The sequence below is a fragment of the Takifugu rubripes genome, chromosome 9 (assembly GCF_901000725.2).
Source record: "Takifugu rubripes chromosome 9, fTakRub1.2, whole genome shotgun sequence".
Taxonomy (NCBI): Eukaryota; Metazoa; Chordata; class Actinopteri; order Tetraodontiformes; family Tetraodontidae; genus Takifugu; species Takifugu rubripes.
The window spans coordinates 10,846,330-10,872,456 of NC_042293.1; the positions used below are offsets into that span (position 1 = coordinate 10,846,330).

At 44.6% G+C, this 26,127-nt stretch overlaps 1 protein-coding gene and 1 long non-coding RNA gene across 3 annotated transcripts in view; one reads left to right on the forward strand and one right to left on the reverse strand.

Moving 5' to 3' along the window:
• Positions 1-23,252, reverse strand: part of cspg4 (chondroitin sulfate proteoglycan 4) — a 46,144-nt gene extending 22,892 nt beyond the window's left edge. For both annotated transcript variants that reach the window (XM_011607428.2, XM_029842015.1), the window contains exon 1: positions 22,903-23,252. In XM_011607428.2, the coding sequence (XP_011605730.2) occupies positions 22,903-22,978 (76 nt within the window). In that variant the 5' untranslated portion in view covers positions 22,979-23,252. The remainder of the gene's footprint in view (positions 1-22,902) is intronic.
• On the forward strand, positions 22,419-23,815 carry LOC115251063 (uncharacterized). The gene is made up of 2 exons (XR_003889621.1): positions 22,419-22,572; positions 22,881-23,815. It is a non-coding gene; the product is annotated as an uncharacterized lncRNA (long non-coding RNA).
• The last annotated feature ends 2,312 nt before the right edge of the window (positions 23,816-26,127 follow it).

Consider the following 26,127-nt stretch of genomic DNA (forward strand, 5'->3'; position numbering starts at 1 on the left):
CCCCGTAATGAAAAAGCCTTTAACTTAATTATATGAGGGACGGGGTAGTGCTATCTACAGTTACGGTGTAGCATTTTAATGGCATAATGTCATTTACCACAATGATCAACATAGCATTAACATAGTGAGCTGTAGCTTCAATAGCATGTGTTTGTGATGAGCATTTCTTTTCTGCCTCACATTGCAGCGAGGCACCCAGGAGACGAGAGGCTGTATGTTAATGTGTGTACTGTAATATGTTTGTCCAAGAACAAACAAAGGGTAAATAATTACAGTCATCAATCACGATGGGCAAAAAAAGAAAGAAAGAAAACAACAATTCATCTTATTCCCCACCCCAACAGGAGAACGTACCCCACCTGTCCATGACCTTTTCACCCGTGGCTTGCACAACATTACAGAGAGCTCAAGGCTTTGACCTGGCCTCCAAACTCCCCTGATCCCAGTCCAATTGTGTGTTCCTGGGTTGTGTTGGAATCCAGGGTGGAGTCTCCTTCACCTCTCACGACCCTTGGGGTCACTAGGTACATGACCCCCACCAAATGACACCCTCAGAGGTTTCCTGTTTATGTTGCCAGATACTTTAATACCTTCTGGTACTGGTCTTGCAGAGATATTCAAGGATACACAAAGACATCTTTAAATGCATTAGCCTAAACTCAAACTCTCCCTTTACTGTAGGTTCTATTTAGAAAATGTGCATGCATGTGGAAAATACATGTAGGTTTTTAAAAAAAGCCAGAATCACAAATTTATGTAACTCCTTGGAAAAACCATAAACCTCATTTATCAACAGAGCCACAGTAATCACAGAACAATAACGACTGTTCCTTTTACAGGCTTGACTGTGAATGCAGGAGTCTGTATAGGAAAAACAGCTAAAGGCAGCATTGTTAAACCTCACAGTGCAAAGCCACAACTCCACATACCTTGACAGCAGTGCTTTACAAGGAGTACCCCCCCCCTCCATAATCTCCGCTGAGTTTTCAGAAGTCACGGGGGGACGCACCTTTGTGGGTTTTATAGAGTCGTTTCTCAGAGCGGATTGAGTCGGTGTGAAAGCAAGCAGATCACCATTTTCATCTATTTTTGAATCCCCGTCTACATCTGCAGCCCTCTCTGAAGTCCCGAGCCGTCGGCTCACTTAAAAGGTACAAAACATGGAAAAAAAACAGGCTTGTGGAGGCACAGCGGGTCGCCACTTACTTGCAATAATTAAAACTTTTCAGGTTCTCTATAAAGCTGGCAGTTACACAAGAACTTAGTGAGGGCGGCAGCAACGAAAAATAATGACCTTTCCCTATAAAAGAACAAAGGTGGTTTAAGGCATTTGAGTAAACCAGACCTGTGAAAAAAGGGTGGAGAAGGGTGTTAGAGATGTGAACGCCTCAGTGTTGTCTGGATTTGTGCAGGAGAAAGGCAATCTTGAGGAAAATTAATAGAAAAGCTCACTTCGTTTGGAGGAATATGGCAAAAAGGGTTATTTTTCTTCTAAGTCTCTGGGCTATGATGGGATTGAGAACAGGAAATCAGGAGTCTTTTCAATTTACAGGAGAGTATCAAAGCCACATATCATCTAATCAGGTCATTGGAAATCAATATTTTATACTCAGGGAGAGATTTAGCTTGAAGTCTACATCTACTCTGTGGTCTCTGCGCACTGTTGCACAGCTGCCAAAGAAAATACTTCCACCAAATGTTGGCTGCATTACGGCCTCATGTTATTTTCCTATACTGTAATTCAAGACAACACGGAACAAAGAAACACTGTGCTCCTTCAGAAGGTCATGGCGGGACCTTTTGTATGTTTCCAGCGCGTGGCATCGGTAACAAGGTAAACATCATCCCTCCAAGTTCATATAAAAATAAGGTGTGTTCGGTGTGTTGGCTCCTCTCACTTGGCGGAGTCTGGAGTATAATGAGTCTGGAGTGATGATCTCACTCACCTAACAACACCATCAGACAAACACGGCCATGAACAGAAGCATTGTGGCCACTCGGGGTCCTGCTGTACTTTATGAGCGGCGAATACAAAGCGTGGCTCTGTGAGGCCGGCTGGGCCACGGAAGCCATCAACCACCAAGGTCCCAGTGGGCGGATCCTGTTAAAATAATCTCCATGACATCAGAGGGCTGACCCCCATCAATACTGCTTCGACCTAAACCCTTCTTCACACCAACACACACACATATACACACACGGGTTAGAAATGTATGTTACACCTATAATTCCGATTACAGTTGCAGTAAAATAGTTATGTTACCAGTAGCTTCGGGGATGGTAATTTCCCCCCCTCCTTCTAGTGGTGGCGGTGGTGTGTATACAACATGTCTAGGCACTGCTGCGTTCTGCTGATGGAGTGCAGCGGTGTTATTACTGTAGAAATACTCATCCCAGCTTTTAGCGGGGCTGGCGAGGCTGCTCCAGCTTTGTTCCACACCGCTGATGCTCCACAGTTATTACCAGGAGGAAATTAGAAAGCAGTTAAGGGCTGTACAGCCACTTGACTTTCTGATATTTACAGAAGAGGAAAGCAGAGTGGTCCCATGTTCTGATAGTGCATCTTCTAATTACTGCAGAAAATTAAATGAAATTGTTTTTATGATGGTTTTTGTAGATCGTCAGTTTACCCACAACCTAATCTAAAAGCACTGTACATTTTAATGCTCTTGAGTAGGTTTTAGTAGAAGTGTTAGGTGAATTATGCTACATATTTTAGCGAACCGAGGTTATATTTGTAATGATGGTAGTAAGCAGGATGTGGAAGTTTGATGTAAATACGACACACAAATAACCAGTAAAGGTGTTTCTTGAGATTTTGTAGGAATGACAAAAGGTGACAAAGCCCTTTTGAGGAATGAGTGAACGATAGAATAAAGACAAGTCTTTCTTCATCCATGAAGTCTGTACATACTTTATTTTTGTGATTATTGTAAAGCTTTACCCTGCGTGCATTTAGCTTAATTGACTTACTTTAGCTTAATTGACTGCACTGCAAATATCTAGATTTACATACAAAAGTCATGAATGTTGTTCTCTTTCCTGTGTCAAAATATATAAAGCAGAAATCCCCAAAGGTTAAAAGCCTTTAAGCATCGTTTTAGATCAGCATCTGGATGTTCTTAAGCTTTGATATAACCCAGACATACATTGATGTAAGGCAGCTAGCCTGCATCCCCGTGTCTTCCTGATCTTTCACTTCCTGTCAGCACTCACACGAGCTTTGTGCTCCCAGTGTGGGTCTTAATGTGTCCATTGAGACGTTCCGCCTGCGGTTGCTACGGCAGCGACAGAGGCATCAGTGAGACTGTCAGGACTTGAAGTATAGACGCAGGGAGAGAGCGGCAGAGATCTAAACTGCAACGATTTGGGCTCATTTTTCCACCCTCACTATTTATTTGGGAATATTGATAATCCAGATTTACACCGAATCTCCCCTTACGTAATTCGTATCAATGGTTCCGTTTGGCCCCTGGCCCGGCGTGTCCCTTATCTGTCGTCATGCAGTAAGCGTAAGTGCAGAAATCAGTCACTCCACCGCTAATTATGAGCATGACGTTGGCTTTGCAGTGGGCTGGAAAACACTTTGCTGAGTAGCAGCTCACTATCATAAATCACTCCACTTATACGTCAGCACACTGGGAGAGATTTAAGACCCAGACCATGAGAAACCTGACTCAGATCCCTGGAGCAGAGCACTACATTATGAAGATGTTTAAGTTGGACTTGTTTTATTTCAGGGATCCAAATATTTCCCAGACATGTCTCATAAATAAATAGTTGAGCTTCCTGTATTGTTTTCCCTTTTTTCACCGTGAGAGATCAGTTTAACAGATTTTTCTCTCATTTATTGGGCTTTGCTTGAAAAGGTAGAAGACTTTGTCCATTAATGATATTTAAGAATTTTTGTGTTGAAGCATCCTTGGGGCGATGCATTTTGTTGGCCTGGCCATTGGCCAAGGCTTCCTCACACTGCATATGAAGGAAAAAGCCTTCAGGGTGGACTTAGCTAGAATATAAAAGACATTTTATGGCTAGATTTGCATAAAAGGTGTACTAGGTTGCGCAGAAAAGACCCCCTTCGCTTTCATAACTCAACACTTTTCCGTGACCAAAGTTTATAGCGAATCCTTTCTATAAAAGAGGCCCTCGGTTTCGCGGCGCTCCGAGGAGGGAAACTGTGATACAGAAGCTGCAGTGAAAGGGGCCTCCACAAACCCATATCCGGCTTTAACCTGGCTCTGCAAAGTCAGTGTGTGTTGGAGATCAGAGCACCACATTAGCCCTGTAATGAGAACCAGCTGAGGGTACACACCACCCAGTGACCTTCTCCCCAGTTCAGACTCGCTCCCCCACTGCACCCCCAGCCATTAGCTCCCTTCTTCAAACCCTAGAGACACTCCTGTCTCGTCTAACCCTACCCAGGATGAATGCCTTCTCCAGATGCTTGCTATTGGCCCCGTCCACACATCCAGAGATACAAGGATGTAGCCTCCCCACACCCACACCCGTGCCATCATGACTCGGACTTCTCTCCACCTCCACAGTCTGAGTCAGCTCACCGTCTCCGGCCAATTACTCAACCGTTTTTCCACCCGGCTACTGTTGACGAGGCCCACCCTGCCCCACCCAGCACGTCCAGCCACTTTTCTCCACACAACGACTTGACTTTCATTCAAGAGAGAAGGCACACCCTCCCTCCTCCAACACAACTGCTCTTTCTTGCCTCTCTCTGACTCGACCGCCGGTAACAACGGCACACAGTCTGCCGCATGGAAAGCCCGGGAAAGCCACTTCAGCTCCAACTCACTCATACATCAATATATTTTGTTCCACGGTTCTTTACTGTTTGTTTTGATTATTGAAGGATCGGCCTGAAACCGAATAGTGCTGGGTTTCCATGGAAGAAGGTTGTGGTTGATGAAAAGAGGCTCTTTGTGGCTTTCAGCTGGAGACGTCCAGCATTTCCCCTCTCAACAAATTGTCATCAGAGTTGTTGGAAGTCTTCATATTTCATATAATCAGTTCATATGCACACATTATATAGAAAAGGCACAAGAACAGATGTTGTCTAATCTAAATAGCAGTTTTCACTGAGCACTATTCGCAACACACACATACATACCCACAAATCGACAATAGGAGCTCAGTAATAAAAGAACAAACACCTCGTCTCTCCCAGATTAATTATGCATCTCTCTCAGTGTTGGTCACAAGCCAGAATCTTTGTCACTGTTTTTCCAGTCCATCTGCTCAATTCTGCCTACACACGACAAATACAGCAGCACAGAACCCTCATTAACGTAAACACAGGTTATGTTCAGCCTAAAACTGCACGCTGCATCTGTGGGAACGGTTTAAACATGTGGTGACCATGTTTTCCAGGAGGGTAACAAAAAGCGAGAGTCTGCCGAATCATTCAGCGTCGGGAACCATTCGGAACTCCACACAGAGTCCAGAGGTTGTTGCGGCGACGCGTCACGTCCTCTTACATGAGCGACGGCTTATGGCATTTATCTCCTGCTGTGTTGCAGCTCTGTTGTGTACAGATGATCAGTAGAAGGCCAACTGTGTAATCTATGATGGCCCCACCTGCCTTTACCTGGCCGGCGTACAACTAATGTTTATCTGCACAGCCGTCCGTCACAGGGTCCGTATAACGCAAGAGGAAAAAATGCTACTTTTCAGAAATGGCACAAACACATTCTGGGCAGAAATGCATGCGACATGTGCAACGCACACATTGCTCTTTATTACATCATTATTGTAGAATGAGAATGAGTCTGAGAGGAAAATACAAAGTTAAACAATGTCTAGTGAGAAGCAGATGCAGAGAAATGAGTGCTGGTTAGCTAGAATCTGTTAGCATCATTGGTACAGTGGAGGGTAGACATTATTGAGACTCATCCATCACACATAAAGTGAGCATGCGGTATGTCATTAGAAGCTCCATTATGTTGATCTCTGAACAGTTTCTGAATGAAACCTAGACTTGTGACAGTCCTATTGTGCTTCATCATGCGCACCAGAGCTTTCGGAGCCCTGAGGATGCCTCCAAAACGGGCAAAAGAATCTATTCAGTAATGTTCAAAGTGAAAGAAAAGGGATAAAAACAAGGGAAGCAGAGAAACTAACAAAGATCTTCAAAACCACCCAAACCTAAACACCAGAAGACTTTATTCTCTTCTACTGGTCCCATCCATTGTTACAAAGCATCCAGACAGACAGACAGACTCCTTATTACAACTAATTTGGATTTAGACAATAACAAGACTTTAAAGGGGTCGTTGTACCAACAAAGGAGTCCAAGTCTTGAACAGATGTAATTACCAGTAATGCACTTTAGTGCCTCACTCTGATTCCAGCATTATTCCTTAGAGCAGAGAGAGGCTGCTCATAAGTGTTTCTTTACATTTCCGATTCAGCAAAAATGTCGATGATGACCCTCATTCACGACTACCATAGTGAATCTTCCAGCAGGAGGACGACGGTCCTACAGACGCACACACGCTTCACCACGCAAAGACGTCGGAAGGCAGAAATCTGCCGCCGCAAACATTCGCTCAGCCTTCTCGTCCTGTCCTTTGTAGCGCGCCACCAACTCCAAACTGCTGAAAAAGCATGCTAGCGACAGCAACATCTCCTCTCCGTCACACATACAGCTATTTACAGCACATCTTTACAGAGTGGAATGGATGAATTGTTACTTTTCTATGCAAATAAGCTCACTGTAATTCAAGCTACAGACCACTGCATCGCTCTTAATTGCATGTAATAGTGTGCTGGAATGAGCGCGTTCGACAATTTAGCAAGTTTTTTTTCCTCCTTTTGGCGGCACAGTCCCGTTAATCTGTGTCTGGTGGCTCTCGCGGAAATTTCATCCATCATCACTAAAAAAATATTGCCAGAGTGCAATTATGTGTAGTGATGAAAGTGTCACACATGGATGAGTAATTTGGTGGAGGAAGACACGCCACGGACACAGATGGCTCGTGCACTCCTTCATCTCTACACGTCGTCTTCTGCACAATGCTGACAGCTAATTGACTGGATTGAAATTTATGATCACATTTGTTCGTCTCACTGAGGAGCAAGATGGGCTTTTTGGCCACTTTTCATGGTGGGTATGGACAGGGCTGCCAGATATCGACATCTTAGCAAGCGCAATTTGGAAACAAAGGATCAATGAGAAACAGGGAGATCATTAACAAGGATGAAGAAATGGGGACTGCCAAATGGGATGGAATATGTATTTTGGTTTTACCCGCTGCTCGTCTGAGTGAAATCTCAGGCCCAACATATAAATCACTGCCTGTCTCTACAAATACTCAAGGAAACAGGGACGCACACAAAATATAAAATCAAAATACCAAAAAAAAACAACAAAACCCCCAAAACATCTGAGGGCTTAAAATCCAGCCAGATGACAGAGTATTGATTTTTATGAAAGGCTTTTCTGTGAGGTCTGAGTCTGTAATTTAAAATCGCATACGCAGACAACAGCAGGCTTCTCATTTCTCACCGTTGACTTTCTGCCTCATCAGGTAACGAGAAGTGTTGCTCGCACATCTTCTAAACAGCCCACAATGGCCTTGCTGGGATACTGGAGATTTCCCAATAAGCTACGCAAAGGTGCGAACCAGAGCTTTACTAACACTAACTGAGCTTGTGGCATCCTGCACGGAGCCGGGATTGTTGGGAAATGCATGTTCCAGCTTTTTCAGAGCTTCAGTTAAGAACAATTTTACTCCACAGAAGCCACCAGTCTGGATACTGGGAGAGCTGGGCACGGCAGGGTTTAAATAGATGCATGATATTATTGTGGTTTGCTAGACACATTTTGCCAGATTGATATTGATACGTGATGTATTAACGTTGACAGACTGTCAAAGCCATCAACATGACACAGGGGGTCTCCAGCCATGCTGGAATCTCTAATTGCAGATAGTTTATTTATTACAATTATGAGCTGTATTTATTCAGTTTGACAGCTGCATGTGCAAAGTCAGTATAATAGCCTACAACTGTGATATTAACATCCATCATGCTGCAAACAACTAATGGGCCTTATTCCAAACATGTAAATGTCTTCAGAAATGAGTGTTGGATTCTGGGTAAATGAGAGGATGGCATCACCTTAAAGAAAAAGTTGATTTCTCTATCTCAACTATGCAATCGTGCTCACCCACGGGTGGGTGACTGTGCTAAAACAATGAGTTGAAGCCAAATATTTAATATTCAAATCATTTTTCCCCTCCTAGACTGGTTCCTCATTATTGTGCAGGTTGTCTATGTTTTTTTCCCCCCAAAGATTGCTCAAATGAAACGCACCATCTTGGAATCTAAATACACTGTTTGCGGGACCGAGTATTGTAAATATCGCGGCAGCAATTCTTCCCAAACTATCCGAAGGCTGCAGCTGCTAATTTCATGCCGTCTAGTTTGAATCAAGATGATATCGGATGTGCAGGTAGGCTGGCTCGATTTGACTGACAGGTCTTTCACGGATTCCATAACCGGTCTTGTTATCAGGGTGCTCGGTGTTCACGTCCCAGATTTAAGCATTCCGAGTTGTTTGTGGCTTCATTTGGAGCTGGGTCATTGATTGATGTATTTTTCTATACAAATAGAAAACCCAGCGCTTTAAATTTCTCTGCCAAACTGACACAGAGGTTCAAGACCAGTGCATAAACTCACTAATGTCAAACTCCCAGAAGCCCAGAAAATGATGAAATCCTTTTAAAGTTTGAATTTATAGTCAGAAGGCTTCAGGAGGGATTTGGCAGCTTCTTCTTTTGACCTCTGTCAGAAAACCCCCACCCCGCAGACACCTACAGAGACGTTCTCCACCATTCACTACCTGTTACCCAAAACTATTTGCACTTTTCTTTTGATAGGAATTTACAGTGACCTTCATTTCACCGCTTTGGGAAGAGGAAGAGGAGGAAAAGGAGGAGGAGATGTGAAGATGAAACGCTTCTCTATTTGGTGAAATTCCTTCACCTGTAAAATGCAGGGAAAATGAGCCAACAGGCGCGATGGGGTACAGACCCAAATGATGAGCAGATGTGTTCACTGGTGCTCAGCCATTAGGTAAGCAAACATCACAGAACAGCGATGTGTGTGAGAACTGATGCGCCACATGGTCCAAACATGCCTACATTACTCATTCCTCACAGGGAGATCAAATTCCAAGCCTGCGGATATAATAAGCAGAAATCTGAGGATTAGCTTTTCGCGTATTTCCTCAAATCTGGATGATCTTTCCAGCTGGCAGCACATTTCAAGTCTTGAATATCAGACACGAGTGATAGAAAACTCTTTGCCCTAATTTATGCTACACACAATATGTGTTAGTGATAAACTAAGCAGAGAATTCTGATGATTCTGAAACTTCTTTTTATAAAAGTAGTTTAAGTAATGTACCGAGGCGTCTGTCCAGCCAAAGTTCTTAAACTCTGGGTTGAAAGAACAGCATCTAAATTAGATAATTGACTCTTGTGTGAATGCCTTGTGTCACGTTATTTGTGAGGTTTGTGTTTACTTCCTGTCTGAGTTTATGGATGAAGTCTAATCAACCATTAATTTAACATCAACTGAAGTGAAGCCGGTTGAAAGCAATCTGAGTGCAATTAAAATTCCTCTGGATTTAAACACATCTTGGAACGTGCATGCTAATGGCCCATTTGGGAGCTTCTCGGGCTAATCAGAGAGACTGAGAAGTGTGTTCTTCTGCAAATGGGAGAACACATGATTTCACAGTTCCCAATGCGATTAGGCTGCTATTAGGGTCAGACATTGAGAAAGTCTCATCACAAGCCCCTCCACCCCATCGAGAGAGTGTGTGTGTGTGTGTGTGTGTGAGCGATATCTCTTCTATCTCTGTCGCTCCGTGTTGACTTCCTTTTGATTCCACTGACTCGACCTCTTTGAACCATTTTGTAAGCAAGCCATGGAAAATTGAGCAGATACAAAGACGAGCGGCGACTAATGGCCGCCGATGTCGAGGCGCTTTTATGTCGTCGGATGGCGAGACGCTTATTTTTTTCTTCCAACAAACTAAAACCAACAGTTTTGCAGAGGGATCACAAACACCTCACATATGCGATAATGGCATGGAAAAGTCACCACGCCGCAAAATAAATAAATAAATAAATGAAAGGAGAGTGTGTTGTTTACTGAAGGCAATTAGCTGCAGCTTTAAACCACAGTTCTGGATACTGACAGCAGGCGCGGCGAAGCGGCTAACGTTCGCCTTAATTGAATATGACGTGAATAATAGAGAATATGTTTTGGCTGTATCTGCTTTTTTTTTTCTCAAGCCAGTTTGTTCACCAACTTTGCTGTCAGTCTGCTGAAGTAACAGATTAGCGAGAATTTGCCTTATTGCTAATTTGCATCATAACTATATATGTGTATGAATACATATCTATAAAACATAAATCAGAAGGAGAACAAAAGTGAAGCAGTGAAGACATTTATGCATCACAACAAACATTAGAGACACACACATAAACTCACAAAGATCTCCATTCCCACCCCCACAAACCCGCTCGATTCAGCAACCCCTGCAAAAACAGCTTTCAATTCAAATAACCTTCTGATTAAGGGGACCTTCAGGGTAAGAGGAAGCATGTGAAGATGTGCTGGTGCCATGAAGGTTAGGAGAGACTCTAAGCCTGAATCCCCAGCTGAGCTGGGGGGTGGTTGAGTAATGCCGTTTCCTCCCACAAAACTGAGGTGCCTCTGAGGAAGACATATAAGCTGCAGTTAACAGCGATAGCTCCCCAGTGTGAGGTGCCAAATGACATGAATGGAAGCAGAGAGAGGCTCGGTGTTAAAAATCTCTTTTTCCGACGCCCGTGCTAACTCTAACCCTGCCGCACGGACGGTATGTCGACATTCACGATGCCGCCACACAAGGAAGCAACCTGCAGGCGTGCAAATGCCTGGTGAGTTAGCAGAGTCACTAAACTGCACACATGGTGCTACCTCACAAACACATCACCCTTACAGATGCAAGCAGAAGTGTGTTTACTGGATTTACAGCGTTTGCCCTTTAACTCTGCCAGGCTTTGAGGTGGTTTTGAATCAGGAAAAGAAGGCTTTTATTTAGGCATGTCAAACTGCGGGACAAATCTGGACGGTCCAATCCAGGCAACATTCACCTACCCGCAGAAAGGCCAAGGAGGCGTTTTCAGATATTAAAAGTTTTAATGCCAGAGGATGTTTGCGTAAATGTCCTGAAAAGTCAAATGGAAAGAAAGAGTCAGGTACACAACAACACAACAACGTTTGAGGAGGAAAAAAGGTGTAATTGTGTAGCTTTGGTGCCAGTTTCTTTAGAAGGTCTTGGCATTTATTGCCAGGGCGTTGGCCTTGTTTCCAACAGCATCATTTCTCGGTCCTTACAGTATTTTTAACTTGGTTGATGTGGCACTGCCAACAGCCAGAGCGCAAAGACAGACTGCAGTTACTCCGCACACAGTAAGGGGGCGCCCACCATGTAGACAAATCAATAGTTGCATGTATCACACCTTTTACCAAAAACGATGCATTCGGAGACCCCTGAGTTTGATTGATGGCCAGGAAATGCAGAGAAAAATCAATTTGAGGCATTTTACCACCCCTGATAAAGATATTATTATTATTATAAATGTGAAAATGATAGCACAGCTCGCATATTCTTGTTTATTCTGCACGTTTGTGATGCCAAATCTGTTTGAGATGAGGTTTTAATGTTTGAAACCAATAGGGTAGGAACAAGCTACATGTTTCTCTTCTCTAAATTCATCAGTGTGAGTGTGATGTAAATGAACTGCAGCCTTAAGTTATGAATATATTTATGAATTTATTTATGTTCATTAGAATTTAAATGAGGTTGAAGAATTGAATTCCACAGGCCAAATGGAACCTGTAAATCTCTGATTACTAATGAACGCTGCTCTGAAATGCACCGATTCTCAATAATCCCGCCGGAGGCCCCTAATACCATCCAGCTGGCATTCAGATGTTCTACAGATGTGCTCGATTCACCAAGAATAACACCCATAGGAATAAACGACTCCACTTCCAGCACTGCAGTGCAGAGCACGGAATGTGTGGATGATGCATTTTCATAAACATGCTTAGCGGTGTGACTTCCGAGCCAACTGTTTGGATATGAGAAACACCGTGGAGATCATTTTGCTGTTTGCTGGTTCCACAGGATGATATGGTGTGTATAAATTAGAAAATTCTAGAACACCAAAGACTGTAAGACTTGTTTTTGCTGTCTGCACGGAAACGGATGTCTTAATAGGAATGAAGACAAAACAGAAAACCAAAACACTAACTGACTAATAACTCATCACAAAATACGTAAGACATTATAACTAAAGATATTTGTAGTGAAAATAATCTGCTTGGGTTCACATGTGTATCCTTCGTCTTATAAATATGACCTAAAGTTTCCCAAAATATTAGGCGATCTGTTTCCAGACTAAATAAATAAATATCCCAGAATAACTGATCATTTCTGGGCTTGAAGGTAGTCTGTAAAGAGTTCGGAGGGAGAGTTGCACATAGAATAAAGTATCATCGGCAGAAAAACAGCCACAAAAGAACATAGTTGCCCCTCCTCGCTCTCCTCTTCCTGCAGTTTGATGGGGATAACTCTGACTGGACCCCTCTGGATCCTCTTCAACTGTGTCACATACCCAGCAATCTTCTTGGCAAGTTTCCTGGTGGGGATCTCACACGCCCTCTCGTTGGAGCGGGAATTACTGCCCAGGGGGATGAAACATTCTAAATGATGAACCAAGCGGCTGCCTCCGCCGTCCCGGTCCTGACTTGTCCCATGTTGGCCTGGGTGAAGACTCTGGTAGAAGAGGCACATTTATTTTTCAAAGAGTCCATTCTTGGTTGCCAAGGGGAACAGCTGGCACGGACAGATGCAGTAAGGTGGAGCCAGCTGGGCCGAGAGGGGCTTTTCCTGTTGGATTTGGCCGTAATAAGCAATGATTCGCAAAAATTTGGCACGCCTGGGGTTAAGTCGGTTCACATGATTTATCTACATTTCACTCAGAAGTCTCTAGAACATCCTTCACAAAACAACACGCGTTTGGGTTAAACAGCACCTGTGCACAGTTAAACCTTCATTCATAAATCCAGCCGTTACAGACCATAGACGTTAAAGGCTTTGTTTCCAAGAGACCTCACTCTGGAGGCTGCATACGGAGACCACCAACTCTTTATGATCTGCGTTGGTGAAAAACATTATCATCTTATAGTTCTTAAGACTTTAGAGGTTTTTTTTAAATTTCAGTGGCATGTGACATTTTTTTAACAACAATCACAAGGAAAACGTCTCCAAGTGGCTCTTTGTTCTCTTGACGAACGCGACCAAATCTCAAAAATGTATTAACATGATAAGTGTTAGCAGCTTGCACGTCAGCATGCTGACTTCACTCCTCACAAACTTGATTAATCATGCAAAATCTGCTCACTCTCTCAAAACATCTCCCGAATAGAGCTCATGATATTTCAGAAAGACCGTCGGATTATAAACTGGTGAAGATTAATGTGACAATTCGACTGAAAGCACGTGATCATTTCATGATGACCAAGCATTAACACGGCAGCACATTTGGACACATTAGTAGTTTCTCCCCACTTGGAACTTGCAGACTTTTAGCGGCTGCTGTCCTTTGGGTGTCAGGAACAGCTCAAAGTGTTGAACCGCAAAAATGCTTCAGCCGTACTGAAATAATAACTTCCATGTCTATGCAGCTGTTTTACATTCTGTTTCCACTTGAAGATACGACATTAGCGCCCGGTCTGTAACCAGTCAGCCGTACGAACGGCTGAGGAATGCTGGCCGGCGTGTAAGACAGATGTCAGTTCTAGAGGCTTGTGTTTCGACTTTCACCGGCTCGTAATTGGCCGGACACTTTTGTTAGACTCCGATTGAATCATGTCATCCGGGGACACAGCGCATCGTTGGTATATGTTAAGTAACAAACACAACAAAAATTCCTCTCTGAATGAAGCAAGTTGTTATTGAATGGGATGTCTTCTGACTGGAGAATGAAGATGAACTTCAGATGGCTCTGATGTCTCCACCGGGTGAGTTACTGATGGGGCTGAATACAAAGAATTAGAAACAGCTAAAAATCCACCGATTAGGAGGTTTTAAAGAAGAGCAAGCGTGTTTTCAACTGTTGATTTCTTTAACATTAAGTCTGACAACTCGGAGGAACCTTACAACAATCGACTTGGTTAGTGTTAGTTGAACACCTCGAGGATTGGAACCGCTTCAAAACAGACCAAATTCCCTCAGTGAGCTTTGAAAGAACTGCCCAGCTGCATTAACAGCGTAGCCTCTATTGCTAACTGTCTCTCTCTAGTAGCAGGAATATGTCTTACACTGCATAGAAAAGATATAAAAGTCTCTATAGGTGAGGCTCCTTTTACAAGTCAACGCCTCCACTGTAGAAATCTACATAAATTTTAGAGTACTACCATTAAAGTTGGCAGGCCTAAAATAAACCCAGCCACATTTCAAACCCCTGCAGTCTTCTGCGGACAGTCAGACAATAGTTTCTTAAAGAAATTTTTAGGAATGGTTTCGGAACACTCTAGTCAGCTCCCTCCCCTCGATCCCCCGGCGGTCCCTGATCACGGACCGTTCCAGCACAAATCCAGCCATCAGATAGGTCGGTTGGCCACAGAAGTGTCGGTTGTTGTTGGCATGGACTCGTCTCTCCTGTCATCTGCGTTTCTCGAGGTTTGGGGGATCAGCTGCTGAGCTCACTGCATTTAACTGCTTGCCATTTGTTTCACTCTCTTCCCGATACAGCAGCTTTGATAAACACATTTTTCTTCTTTCTGTGCAATTTATCAACAGTTCACCTATTTTTTGGACCAAAACTGAATGATTTTAAAGGTGAGGCAATGCAAATATGTATACAAAAGCAACAAAGAAAAGATGATTTTTGACAAATGTTTCGTGACAAAATAATGTTTCCCTGTTACATTGAAGGAGACCAATATATGTGGTGCTATATATATTTCACAAAATGAGGACAGCAGCACTTAACAATGGTATTAGATGGTCCTCATATCTGTCCAATATAAAGCTGCAGCCAGCAGCATAATCTATCACACAAACATTTCTTTTTTTTTTACTCCCAGTGTTTGAACAAAAGCAACTTGGGTTTGTGTGTGGGATGGTAAATTTTATTACCTTTGTTACAGCTCTGCTGTTCCCACCTCTCCAGCTGGATGATACAGTAGCTTCAGTTTTTATATACAGTGTACAGAGAGACGAGAGCAATCATCAGTCTGTTCATATACTCCTCAGCAGGACATGGAACCAGCTTTCAGCCTCTGACACTGCAAACTTCTGTTGCTCAGAGACACTTGAGATTGTATTTATTCAAACAGCAACATAGGGAACATACCTGTTTACAGCCACGGCTTTTTATGTGACAAAGATGAGACAGTTGAAAGAGCGAAGGAACAAGGTTTCATGAATCTGCAGAACACTTTTTGATTTAGAGTGGATGACATCATGGCACAGACAGCTTTATTGTCTGACTGGTGACGTGTGCGTTAGCTGCGTGCAGCTGTTAGCTACTTGGTGCTACTGCAGGCAGCCACGCAGTCAATCCAAGCTAACGTCTAGAGACACATAATTTCCCTCTGTTATTTTAAGTTTTCGTAACTGGTGGGATGACGACATTCGCTCTGGCCAAACACTGAGGTCTCTGTCAACCAGACCGCATGCTCCCCATCACACACGGGCCCTCCCCCCTCAAACTTTTGTTGTCATTGTATGGTAGCGTGCAGCTTTCCTGGTGGTCCCGTCTGCTTATATTTGCTCCGTGGGATCTTTTCTGACTGTGATCTCGTTCTATCTGCAGCTTGCTTGGTCGTTCATGCCGCGCGGGCGTCTGGCATCAAATGACTTGCAACGCTTCGTGGTGCCCTGTGCGGCGCAAAAGCCTTTCAAAAGAATGGAGGCTGATGCCGATTTGCCTCTGTGCCAGCAGGCTGCAAAGTGCGGCCCTCCTGAATCCAGGCTCCTGCTGCCAAGTTAAGAATGATAAACTAAGAAATTGCCCACTTGTTCCGAAGAGTCCTCGGATATAACTCGAAAAATCGTCCAAAATAAAGACGTTCTTACTGATGGGACGCCTCAGCTGGGTAAAATTCATCAAGAAGATGACATCAATTTCACATTTCTGCAGAAATCTTTTATAGTATAGCATCATGTGGCTACATATCAGTTGGCAAAGGAGCCGAGGGTGTCTGAGCACTCAGAACTAATTAGAAGCACAAAACTATTAGCAGTCTCATGATTAACCAGTGCAGCCTTGTGCTCATGACTAATGCACCCTGTGGGCTGGAGGGAGTCCCCATACTCACACTGCTTCTCTATATTTGAAATAGTGACTCATATTCATGTGTGTGAGCTACTGTCCCTGTTAGACTTGTAAAAATAGTCTCAAGTCCCAGAGGAATACTGGTATGCAAAATAAAACCTGACAGTAAGAAAAGCAACAAAAAACAAACAGAAGTAGGTTTTATGATATTGCTGGTTTTGGAGGCACCGCAGGAAGATCCTGAGTAAAATAGCCACAGCAGCTTGACGAACCGCTGCGCGCTCACGCTGGCTGGCTATCGCCGTTTTCTCCATATTAGGGCCGAGAGGCAGAAAGACGGTTAGGTTTAAGCATCCAGCATTGGCTTGTTACTGACCAAGCAGGCTCCAGATGTTGGAGTGGAAACCTCAGGCTTTTCCTGACACGTTTCAGATGAATCAGCCAAACATTTCCCATGACTCACATTGTTTTTCCATCGTCTTGGCAGCCTGTTACTACCCCTCTGGCCACATCAGGCTCATTCCACTGAAGGAAGTTATGTGCAATGCAGGGTCCTGCACAGAGCGGGGTTTTGTTCATAAATGTGATTTGATTTATACGGACAGATTATAATTTATCGGATGGTGAGAACTGCTGATAAGACTTAATCCATAAAATCCTGTCGAGGTAAAAAGTTACCGTATTTTCACGACTATAAGGCGCACCTAAAACACAGATTTTCTCAAAAATGGACGGTGCGCCTTATAATATGGAGCGCCGTGTGTGGACTGAGTTCCAAAATCTGCTGTGCACCTTTGGTGGGTGCACTACGGTACACGCTCCGCCAATTGATTAGCGGCACACCTCCGCGTAAGGATCCCCTAAAATGGCGCCGGTCAAGCGAGACGCGTATGAATGAGGCTTACTTTAAACTGCAGGACATCAAATATGCGGCTGAAAATGGCAATCGAGCAATCATAGTGTTTTCGCTTTATGAGGCGGCGGCATCTCTCCATACGTGCGAGGACAACTGTTGCGCAGCGGCTGCCAGCGGATTACCAAGAGAGGGCGGCCATCTTCCCTAACCCTAACCAGGAGAGGGTGGCCATCATCCCTAACCCTAACCCTAACCAGGAGAGGGCGGCCATCTTCCCTAACCCTAACCAGGAGAGGGTGGCCATCATCCCTAACCCTAACCCTAACCAGGAGAGGGCGGCCATCTTCCCTAACCCTAACCAGGAGAGGGCGGCCATCTTCCCTAACCCTAACCAGGAGAGGGTGGCCATCTTCCGCACCTACTGCCGCGACAAGATAACCACGTCCAGCCACATCACCAATATGGATGAGATCCCTCTGACTTTTAACATCCCTTTGGCCCACAAAGTGGAAAAAAAGGGACCAGCACAATGGCGATACGCACAACGGGGCACGAGAAGTCGTCGTTCACCGTGATTCTCGGCTGCCACGGAAATGGACAGAGCGCTGGATGACGGAAGGCGAACACGCCTTCACAAAGACTATGAGGCAGCTATATTTTGAATGGATGAGATAAATAATGATAGTCAGAGCAGAATAAAGCTGCTATCGCTGTATTCACCCAAAACAGATAAAAGGGACCACTCTAAAAACAAACAAACAACAAAAAAAATCCACGGAGGCCATCCAGGAGACATCTGGTCATGCATAATTCCTGCTTATTGAAAACTTGGCAGGTCCGTGATGGTGAGAATTTTCTCTGGAGTTTTCATTTTGGGCACTAAACTCCCTGATAGCTCTTATCAAAAATAAACATGCGCACTTCAGTCGAGGCAGAAGCAGAGGGTATAAGCCTGTTTGTCTCAGGGTCATGACTCTTTAAAAACCATCCTCTCGTGACCTAGCAGGTATAAAATATGCGCATAACATAAGCAGCCGGTGGCGGTGGCGCTGCTTCTCTGCCCTGGTCCCCCTTTGCCTTCTTGGGTTTGACTTTATATGCTAATGAGCTTTAACGCCGTTACCGTCCACATCCTGTTCTCTGCTGCTGCGAAACCCCAATATCTTCATAAATGTCCGACAAATTTAGTCTCATCTACTCTTCCGGATTTATGACTGTGACAAATGTTTTGGGCGCTACCGAGTTCCCCGTCTGAGCGACTGCTGTCACCGCTGGAGGCAGCCGTTCGTCCTCACAACTGTCCTAAATTGCCTGCACACAAGGTATTCACAAGCGCACAACAATTTGAAATCCCAAATTGCCGCTAATGGACCGAAATAGTGGGCGTTGGCCATACATCATTAATCTGATTTATCTGATGGAAGGAGAGAGGATTAAAACTACACAGGAGCTCCACGCGAGGTGGCCTCCGACCTTCCACCTGGGGACAGTTTGGGCCTGTGTTTATGCACAGACAGCCTGTTGTGTACACACCCAGAGCTAAATGAGGCCTGTGTGTGGGCCGCCTGCCCGCTCAGAGCAGATCACGACGCTAAAATATAATCCAAGCAGCCTGCCGCTGACAACCAACATCCTCAAAGAGAGCTATGTGGGAAAGATCATCTGGCAGAGGAATAGTCCTCAAGGCGAGGGACACAGCTTTCTTTGCCGTCTTCTTGCATCAGGATGAGAATAAACCGAGCGACTGAAGTTTTTCTGCCTTGAAGTGCGCTACAACGCCAGCGAATTCTGGAGCGACAGAAATATCTCTCCTACAGATCCGTCAGCACACGAGCAGCAGCCTGATAACTGTGTTTCTGCTAGATTACAATGCGTTTGTCACTTTTAAAACAATCCTTTCTGAAGCCAACGCTTTCATTTCAGAGATCAGTGGGAAGCACAAAGTGGATTACTTCTGATTAAAGAGTTTGCCGTGAATCAGGATTGGACTTTAAAACGTGTCGTTGCTGTTCTTGTGTAGATTAAGTTCAGTTCAAGAGAAGAATCAAAAATTCTGATTTGTAACTACAACATAACTTCATAAAGTCTTTTTTTTTAACAAAAATGCCAGTAAAAAACTAAAAGATAAAATGCCGTTCCCTTTAATTCAGCCATTTTTAAAAAAGGAGGAAAAAAAGATGAGTTGAATTTGCCCCGTGTAAGACTCATGACCCATCCTGTGCTGCTTTTAATGAGCATCAATAGAGTATTTTCATCAAAATAAAATGTTTTCTGAGCTTGTGTTGAAAGATGAAGTCAAAAATCTCCAAACTATTAAAGTCAGCAGTGTTGCACCTACTGTCCCCCAGCAGAGCTCAGATCTCAGCAGCAGCGTTACCATCCAGTCGAGTTTTATTACTCATCTGTTGGGTAGATTTTGTGCAGGAGTTAAAGAGCACGTTCATGCTCACAGGACCGATCTGGTCTGCTCACCGATGCAGACGTGATGTCCACCCTTGCAAATGTAAAGCTGGCCTGTAGCAGCGGATTCGGTTAGCGAGAGGAGCGGGGTGAGGGCATCCACACTGTTAACTTTGGGCAACAGTCTCGCCCCAAAACACAGCAGCAAACCGTGCAAGGTTCTGCGAGGTTCTCTATACCAAGCTCCGAGGAGGCGCATGTGCAGCAGGCTGCTTCAGAATGTAAAGCACAGCATGGCAAACGTCATCAGCATTGATTCCCCTCCAGGGTCTGAGAGGATCGCGCTCCACATCTCACAAGTGTTCGCAGACATCTGCAGCCCAACTAGATTCAAATCAACACAAGAAGACGGCCACATCAACTTTGGCTGCAGTGCACTGTCTGCATTCCTAAACACTCTGATTTTCTTGATTGGACTCCAACTGTCTGACCAAATATTACCTCATGTTTGAACTTAAAGTTGAGCAGTGGGTCATGAGCTGCTCCTGCGAAAGGCTGTTGCAACCAAACACGACTGTCTTCGATTTCCAAATGCAAATATTGTCCTTATTAATCTTCTACGCAGACATTCATGAGGGACACATGGAGGCCTTGTGCACAGACGCTTCACAGTGCCCAGGCAAAATTCACGTTTATTTTTTCCTTGTTGCCTTGGAAACATTATACTCCTTGGGAGGCAGAGGACCCGTGTGCACTCTTGAGATGGAAATCCTCTCGTTAAGCTTCACAATTGAAAATGCAAACACATTCAGGAGCAGGATGTCACTAAAGCACTCAGAAATATGAATAAATCATCAGACCATGTTTGCCCTAAGCTGTTGTCTTGTTATGTTATTCCAACTATTTAAGGGAAGCGGCGGTGGTTGGGCTATACGCTCAACCAACGCTAGCAAACAGCACTCACATGTAGAGCAGTATCATTAATTATGACATATCAGTATGTTGTAAAGGTATATCTGCAAAATCAGCCATGCTGGGAGGCTTCCCAGAGAGATTTAGCATAATAATAGCTTTCCCGACTGTCTGGCCATCAGGAGGAAGCAGCCATCAACAGAGGTTTCCATAGAAGCCAAAGCTAACAACAGTTGACAGAAAAACAGAACTAACTCCAAACTTCATCACCAGGCCAACCAAACAAGAGAGATCCTGACACACACTTTATGGTTTGGAAAAGAGACACCGGCAATCTTTCCAGTTGCTGGTCAGTGGTCCACGAACGAGTCAGCGCCATCTGCTGCAGAGACGGCGCGATGGGCCGTGGCCACCACTCCGAGCGGGAAAACCGCACCACGGCAGTTTGGGAATGACCCGTGATGACACCAGAACCTCCTCATTCATAAAAGAACAGGCAGCGCGGAATGTGAACCGGCGTAGCGTGGGACGCCCAGCAAAGATCAGGAAACTTCAAATGGTCCAACCTCTAGAGAGGCTCTTAGTGAAAGCGACTAAAATTAGGATGTCCTGAGGAGGCGAATTAGGCAGGACTTTAACCAAAAACACGCAAACGGATACACACACGTAGATGCCGGTTTTTCATTCATTCCATTTGACATGAAAATTACAGAGGCAAGTTTTTGAGCTCCTGCTTATGCAAATAAAACATCCCAATAAACCCTGTGGCAGATTGTGTGGGTGAAAAATAGAGCCGTGATGTAAGACTATGGGAAAGTGGTGGGTCTGTCCAACAGGGAAACATTTTCATGGAAAATGTTATTACAGGGAAAGACTGTGCTGAATACATTAGTTTAGCCCCTTTCATGAGTACAACTGAGCAAGATGTTCCAAAAGGTGGATAAATATAGGACGTGTTGAGGAGGTGCTGCCACATGCCTTGGTGAAGAAAGGTCTCAGTGTCTTGAGGAACGCCCAAGCATCTGGACCTCATGTGGTTACGGCTTGAAGTTGTAAACTCGTGGAAGAAATGAGAGCTTCTGTGAGCCTTCCCGGAGGTTCGTCTCTCGATGGCTTGGGGGAAGAATTTTGTGCACCAAAAGGGTTGGGGGGGGGGTCCAAAATCTAATCAGGGACTGTACATCTGGTTAGCATTAGCATGCCGTCCAACGGGGTCACTGGTTGAATACCTTCACGCTGCTGCTGCTACCAGGGTAAATGAGGAGAAACTGAGGAAAACGGGTGTCCGTCGAGCCAGTTAGCGCTATTTTAATGCTAATAACTACAGATGCATCCATTTTTCCTGGAAGCAGGAGGCAAAGACAATGTGAACACACACAGATCTAATTCTTCAGCGGAGGTGTTTCTGTCACGCCAGTCAGTGGGGTTTATCTATAAACGAGCGAACAGAAGGGCAGATGACTGCTTTCATGCTGACGGTGTGCAGATCACAGGGAACCCACTCCAGCTTCCCAGCCGAGCTTTGATTCGGTGCCACAGAAACAAAGCCGCACTCCTCCGCTCAGATCAAGAGTGCGCTTTTTCACCCCAACTGCCAATGAGAGGCCCCCGGAACCTAATTGAAGGCGAGTTTGCAGTCAGGAGGTAAAACATCTGACAGACAGTGGAAGACAATGGGCAAGAAGGCTGCTCCGAGTTCAAAGCTTCATCCTGCCAACTCACATGTGTCATTTAAGTCTGGTTATACAGATGCCCCCCACCACTACCTAAAAAAAACCCAGTTGAATATAGATACACTTGCAGCTGACATCACTGGTTTGAGGCCTCCCCCCCTTCAGCAAATACTCTGCTTCTCTCACTGCTTTGCTAGCTCCTCTCTCATTTTCGTCTCTCTGGACGGATCAGGAGCAGCACTGCCGGCCGCCGCGTGCTCCTCAATGAAAGGACCATTCATCGCTCACCTTCGAACCATAGAGGGGCTTCATCGCTGCTACCTCCGGCCTTTTGGAACATGCCTTCAATGCAGACATTCTCAAGGTAAGCGCAGCGTAGCGTCGGCGAAGAAAAGTGGCCCGTGTGAGATTAAACGTTTTCATGATGTTATTGTGGGTCAACGTCAGATTCTGGGTGCGTAATCATTCTCATCTATTGATCTTGATCTTAGGAAAAGTAAGAATTCAAAGCTTTGAATGTTACTAAGAATGTAAGAAATAAAGGAATCGGATTGGAATTTGAAACACGTTTCTTAAAAAAAGACCTAAAATTAGAGTCCAACTCCAGCTTCTCATGCTTTCATTCATGCAATAAGCAAAATGATCTAATCTCCTCTGTGCCCTCTTTAACAGAGTGATTGGCAGCGGCGCTTACCTCCGTGACTGGGGCTGGGCAGACAGAGCAGCAGGGTCAGGAAGGCACCCACCAGGACCGAATGCAGGGCTCTCATGTTTTCGTGCTGAAAGTTTAGTCCTCCACACTCAATTTAAAGACGCTCCATTCAGAGGGGACTGAATGAGTTTCCAGTTATGGGACCTGCTACAGGATACTCCTCTATGTGAAGGGGCAGGGCTGGGGAGGGACTGCGAGAGGGACGCCCTCTTTAACCTCCACCCCCTTCAGCCTGCTCCTCGAAAAAGAAAAATCATATCTTCTCTGTCTTCTGTGACTCACATAAGAACATTCAAGACCTCTTCGCTCTATTAGGGCCAGACATTTCACACGAGGAAGAGATCCCCCAGAACTGCTCACAGGGATCCGGACTTCTGGATCCTGAGGGTCTCCCAGTAGTTTTAGAAAGTTCTCCCTTATTTTCAATCATGCACACGCAGCATTTTCCAGATACACCGTCTTGTTTGAACCAACAACCAACATTTCCTCCCTCCCAACCTGTCTGGTTAAGAGCACCAGTCAGGTGTATCTCGGGCGCGTGCATTTAGACGCACACAGAAGCTCCGTCACACCTCCAACTAGCCGACAGCAGCTGGATCCGACGCTGCTGCTTTCACCCCGACTACGCAGCTGTGGGTTCGATGGCACCGTTAGCTCCATTTCTCTTTTATGTCCTTGGCACCGCCCTCAATCGGTGCCTCAAACCTGCAGCTGATGCCAGCGGGTTGGTAAAGGTGAGTTCAAGGGCAAAAGGGAAGTGATGGACGCAGCACCTGGAGTGTGCAGTTTGCCGTTGCTGACTGATGTACAGTTAGCTTTGAGTTTATCCCTCTGTCTTTTTACAGTGGACATGAATGAACTCGAGGGAATTATGATTAAAGCGGAAATTTCAAAGTCTCCAAGTATCCAACGGTTCCATATTTATAAAATATAGCCTTTTAAAATGCAAATATTCTAGATTATTTTCCCTAAAAATAAGCCTTTTGTCATTTGACATTAATATTCCTGATTCATTTATGAATTATGCATAATATGGCTTCCATCTCACTCACATTCTGCCGCAGTTTCATATTAAAGTGAATAAATAGTTAAAAAAAACACCACCAAAAAACAGCGCGCACACACATTAAAGAGTACAAGTATTTACCAGCGCATGTGCGTGGTTGTAGCCTTAAGACAACCTGTAAAATAACACATGGCACACGTAACGCTACACTGTTTATTGCAGGCAACCTTTTCTGACTTTACAGGGTCCCTGATTATTTCAGCATGGCACCAGCCACAATTAAAGCGCTGCCTCTGAGCTCCAGCCAGCCGTTTGTGAGGATGACACACTCTGGTCTCCCTGGGGATGCGTTAAATCACCAGGAGAAATGTCACCCACTGACATGTGTGGGCCCGTGTGGCACAAGTGAGAGCGCGGGCACTTGCAAACGCTCTTAAAACGATCCAAGCAGATCTGTGATCAGCAAATATGCAGCAGATTCCCACATCTGTCGGGCAGTTTTCAAAAAGGCTCAACTTCAGACGCGCAAGCGTGAGGCCGACAGTGTTTTTGTTGACCACGTTACATCTAAAACCTTCTTAGCGTCGTCCAAACCAATATTGAAGTTCCTTTAGTTTGGTTTGAATACCTCTTGAGGGGAATATTGTATCTTTGGGAGCTGAAAAATCGGCCCCACAGCGTTTAACAACTTTATCCAGACTTGGAGCACAATGACTTTTATTCACCGACCGGCCGAAAGAGAGAAAGGAGCCTTTTATTAAATAGGTTTCATTCATGCATGACCGTTCTATTGCTGTCCCATAAACCAAAATAGTTCCGCATTTTCATAACTATATGCAGCATCTGATATATTTTATAACAAACTATATTGGCACCTCTATCTGGTGGTGGGTCGGGGTCAGCTTATATCAAATTTATTTCCAAGATGCTCACATAAAGCAGCAACTCTGGGCTCTTTGCAGCAATATCTCTGCTCGGGTTGTCTTTGGCGGAGCACAGCGGCTCCGTTTTCACCACACGCTCTTAAATATCGTCTTCTGCTGGTGCAGCCGTCTGGCTGGACCACTGCTCCGCTCCCCAGACTGGATCAGACCACAGAGAGCACGGCATTGTTGTTTCAAACTATTCTTCACCCCCTTTTCAGGATACACACTGGGGCCAAATGGCAGAAAATCAAGCGAAGATTGCTTTGATCATCTTGAGTCATTTGATTGAAAACCCAATTTAAGGAAAAGAGCAGCCTGAGAACAAAGCTCTTCTGATGCTTTGATAGTCCAGGAGGAAACACAATGATTCTCTTATTATTTCACTTTCTCAATTTCACATCTAATCCACAACAAATTGCAGGCGTTTGCCTTTAATTAGCTGAGCTCGTCTCTGACACAGTGCTAATGCTGCTCTTTATTTACTCGTTTATGACTTTCTTTGATAGTTGAGAGTGAAGCAGACACACCTGCGCTGCGGCGGCTCCCTCTGAGCCTCCAGTGCAGGTCGTCAGACAGGATTTTATGAGTGGAAAAGCCTCTTGAGGTGGTTGCAGGTTGTGATTCCTGTCATTAAACGGCACAAGTGGAACACTTTGATGCAGGCCTAGATGGGCACATCTGGAACGCAACGATTCCGGATGAAAAATGCATCAGCATGTAGCTATTAAGAATGAATTACACTCCATCAATAAGTAAGTTTCTAATTTATTCATCGATTTATCCAAATAAATTGTCATATTTGCCTTTCTTCACCTTTCATCCATCAAACTTCCAACTCAGTGAGTTAGGGATGAATGTTCTCCAGCAGAAGCTTTAAACTCTGATTCACCTCTCCGCTCCTTAATCTGTATTTATACCTGAACCTTCTGCTGTCGCCGGTGACTCCATGGCAGATATTCCATGAATTTTAAGTGTTCTATCCAAGAACAAGCACTGAGTCCTGAGAGAAATTTTCCGCATCCAGAATTAAGATAAGATTAGAATTCCAGCTTCTTTTTATAAATCTGTGTGAGGGCACAGAGCCAGAACCCGAAATACATCCTGTACTGGCGATGCAAACAGTCTTATATGGAATACATTGTGGTGGACTATTAATTCACGTAAATCCATTGTAAGCTGTGAAAATCTCTGTCCGGCTCTCAGAGGTAGCGGTGTTAACAAATCTAACATTGTTGGAAAGGTGCGGATTAATCTGTGATTTCCAGGTTCAGCCCG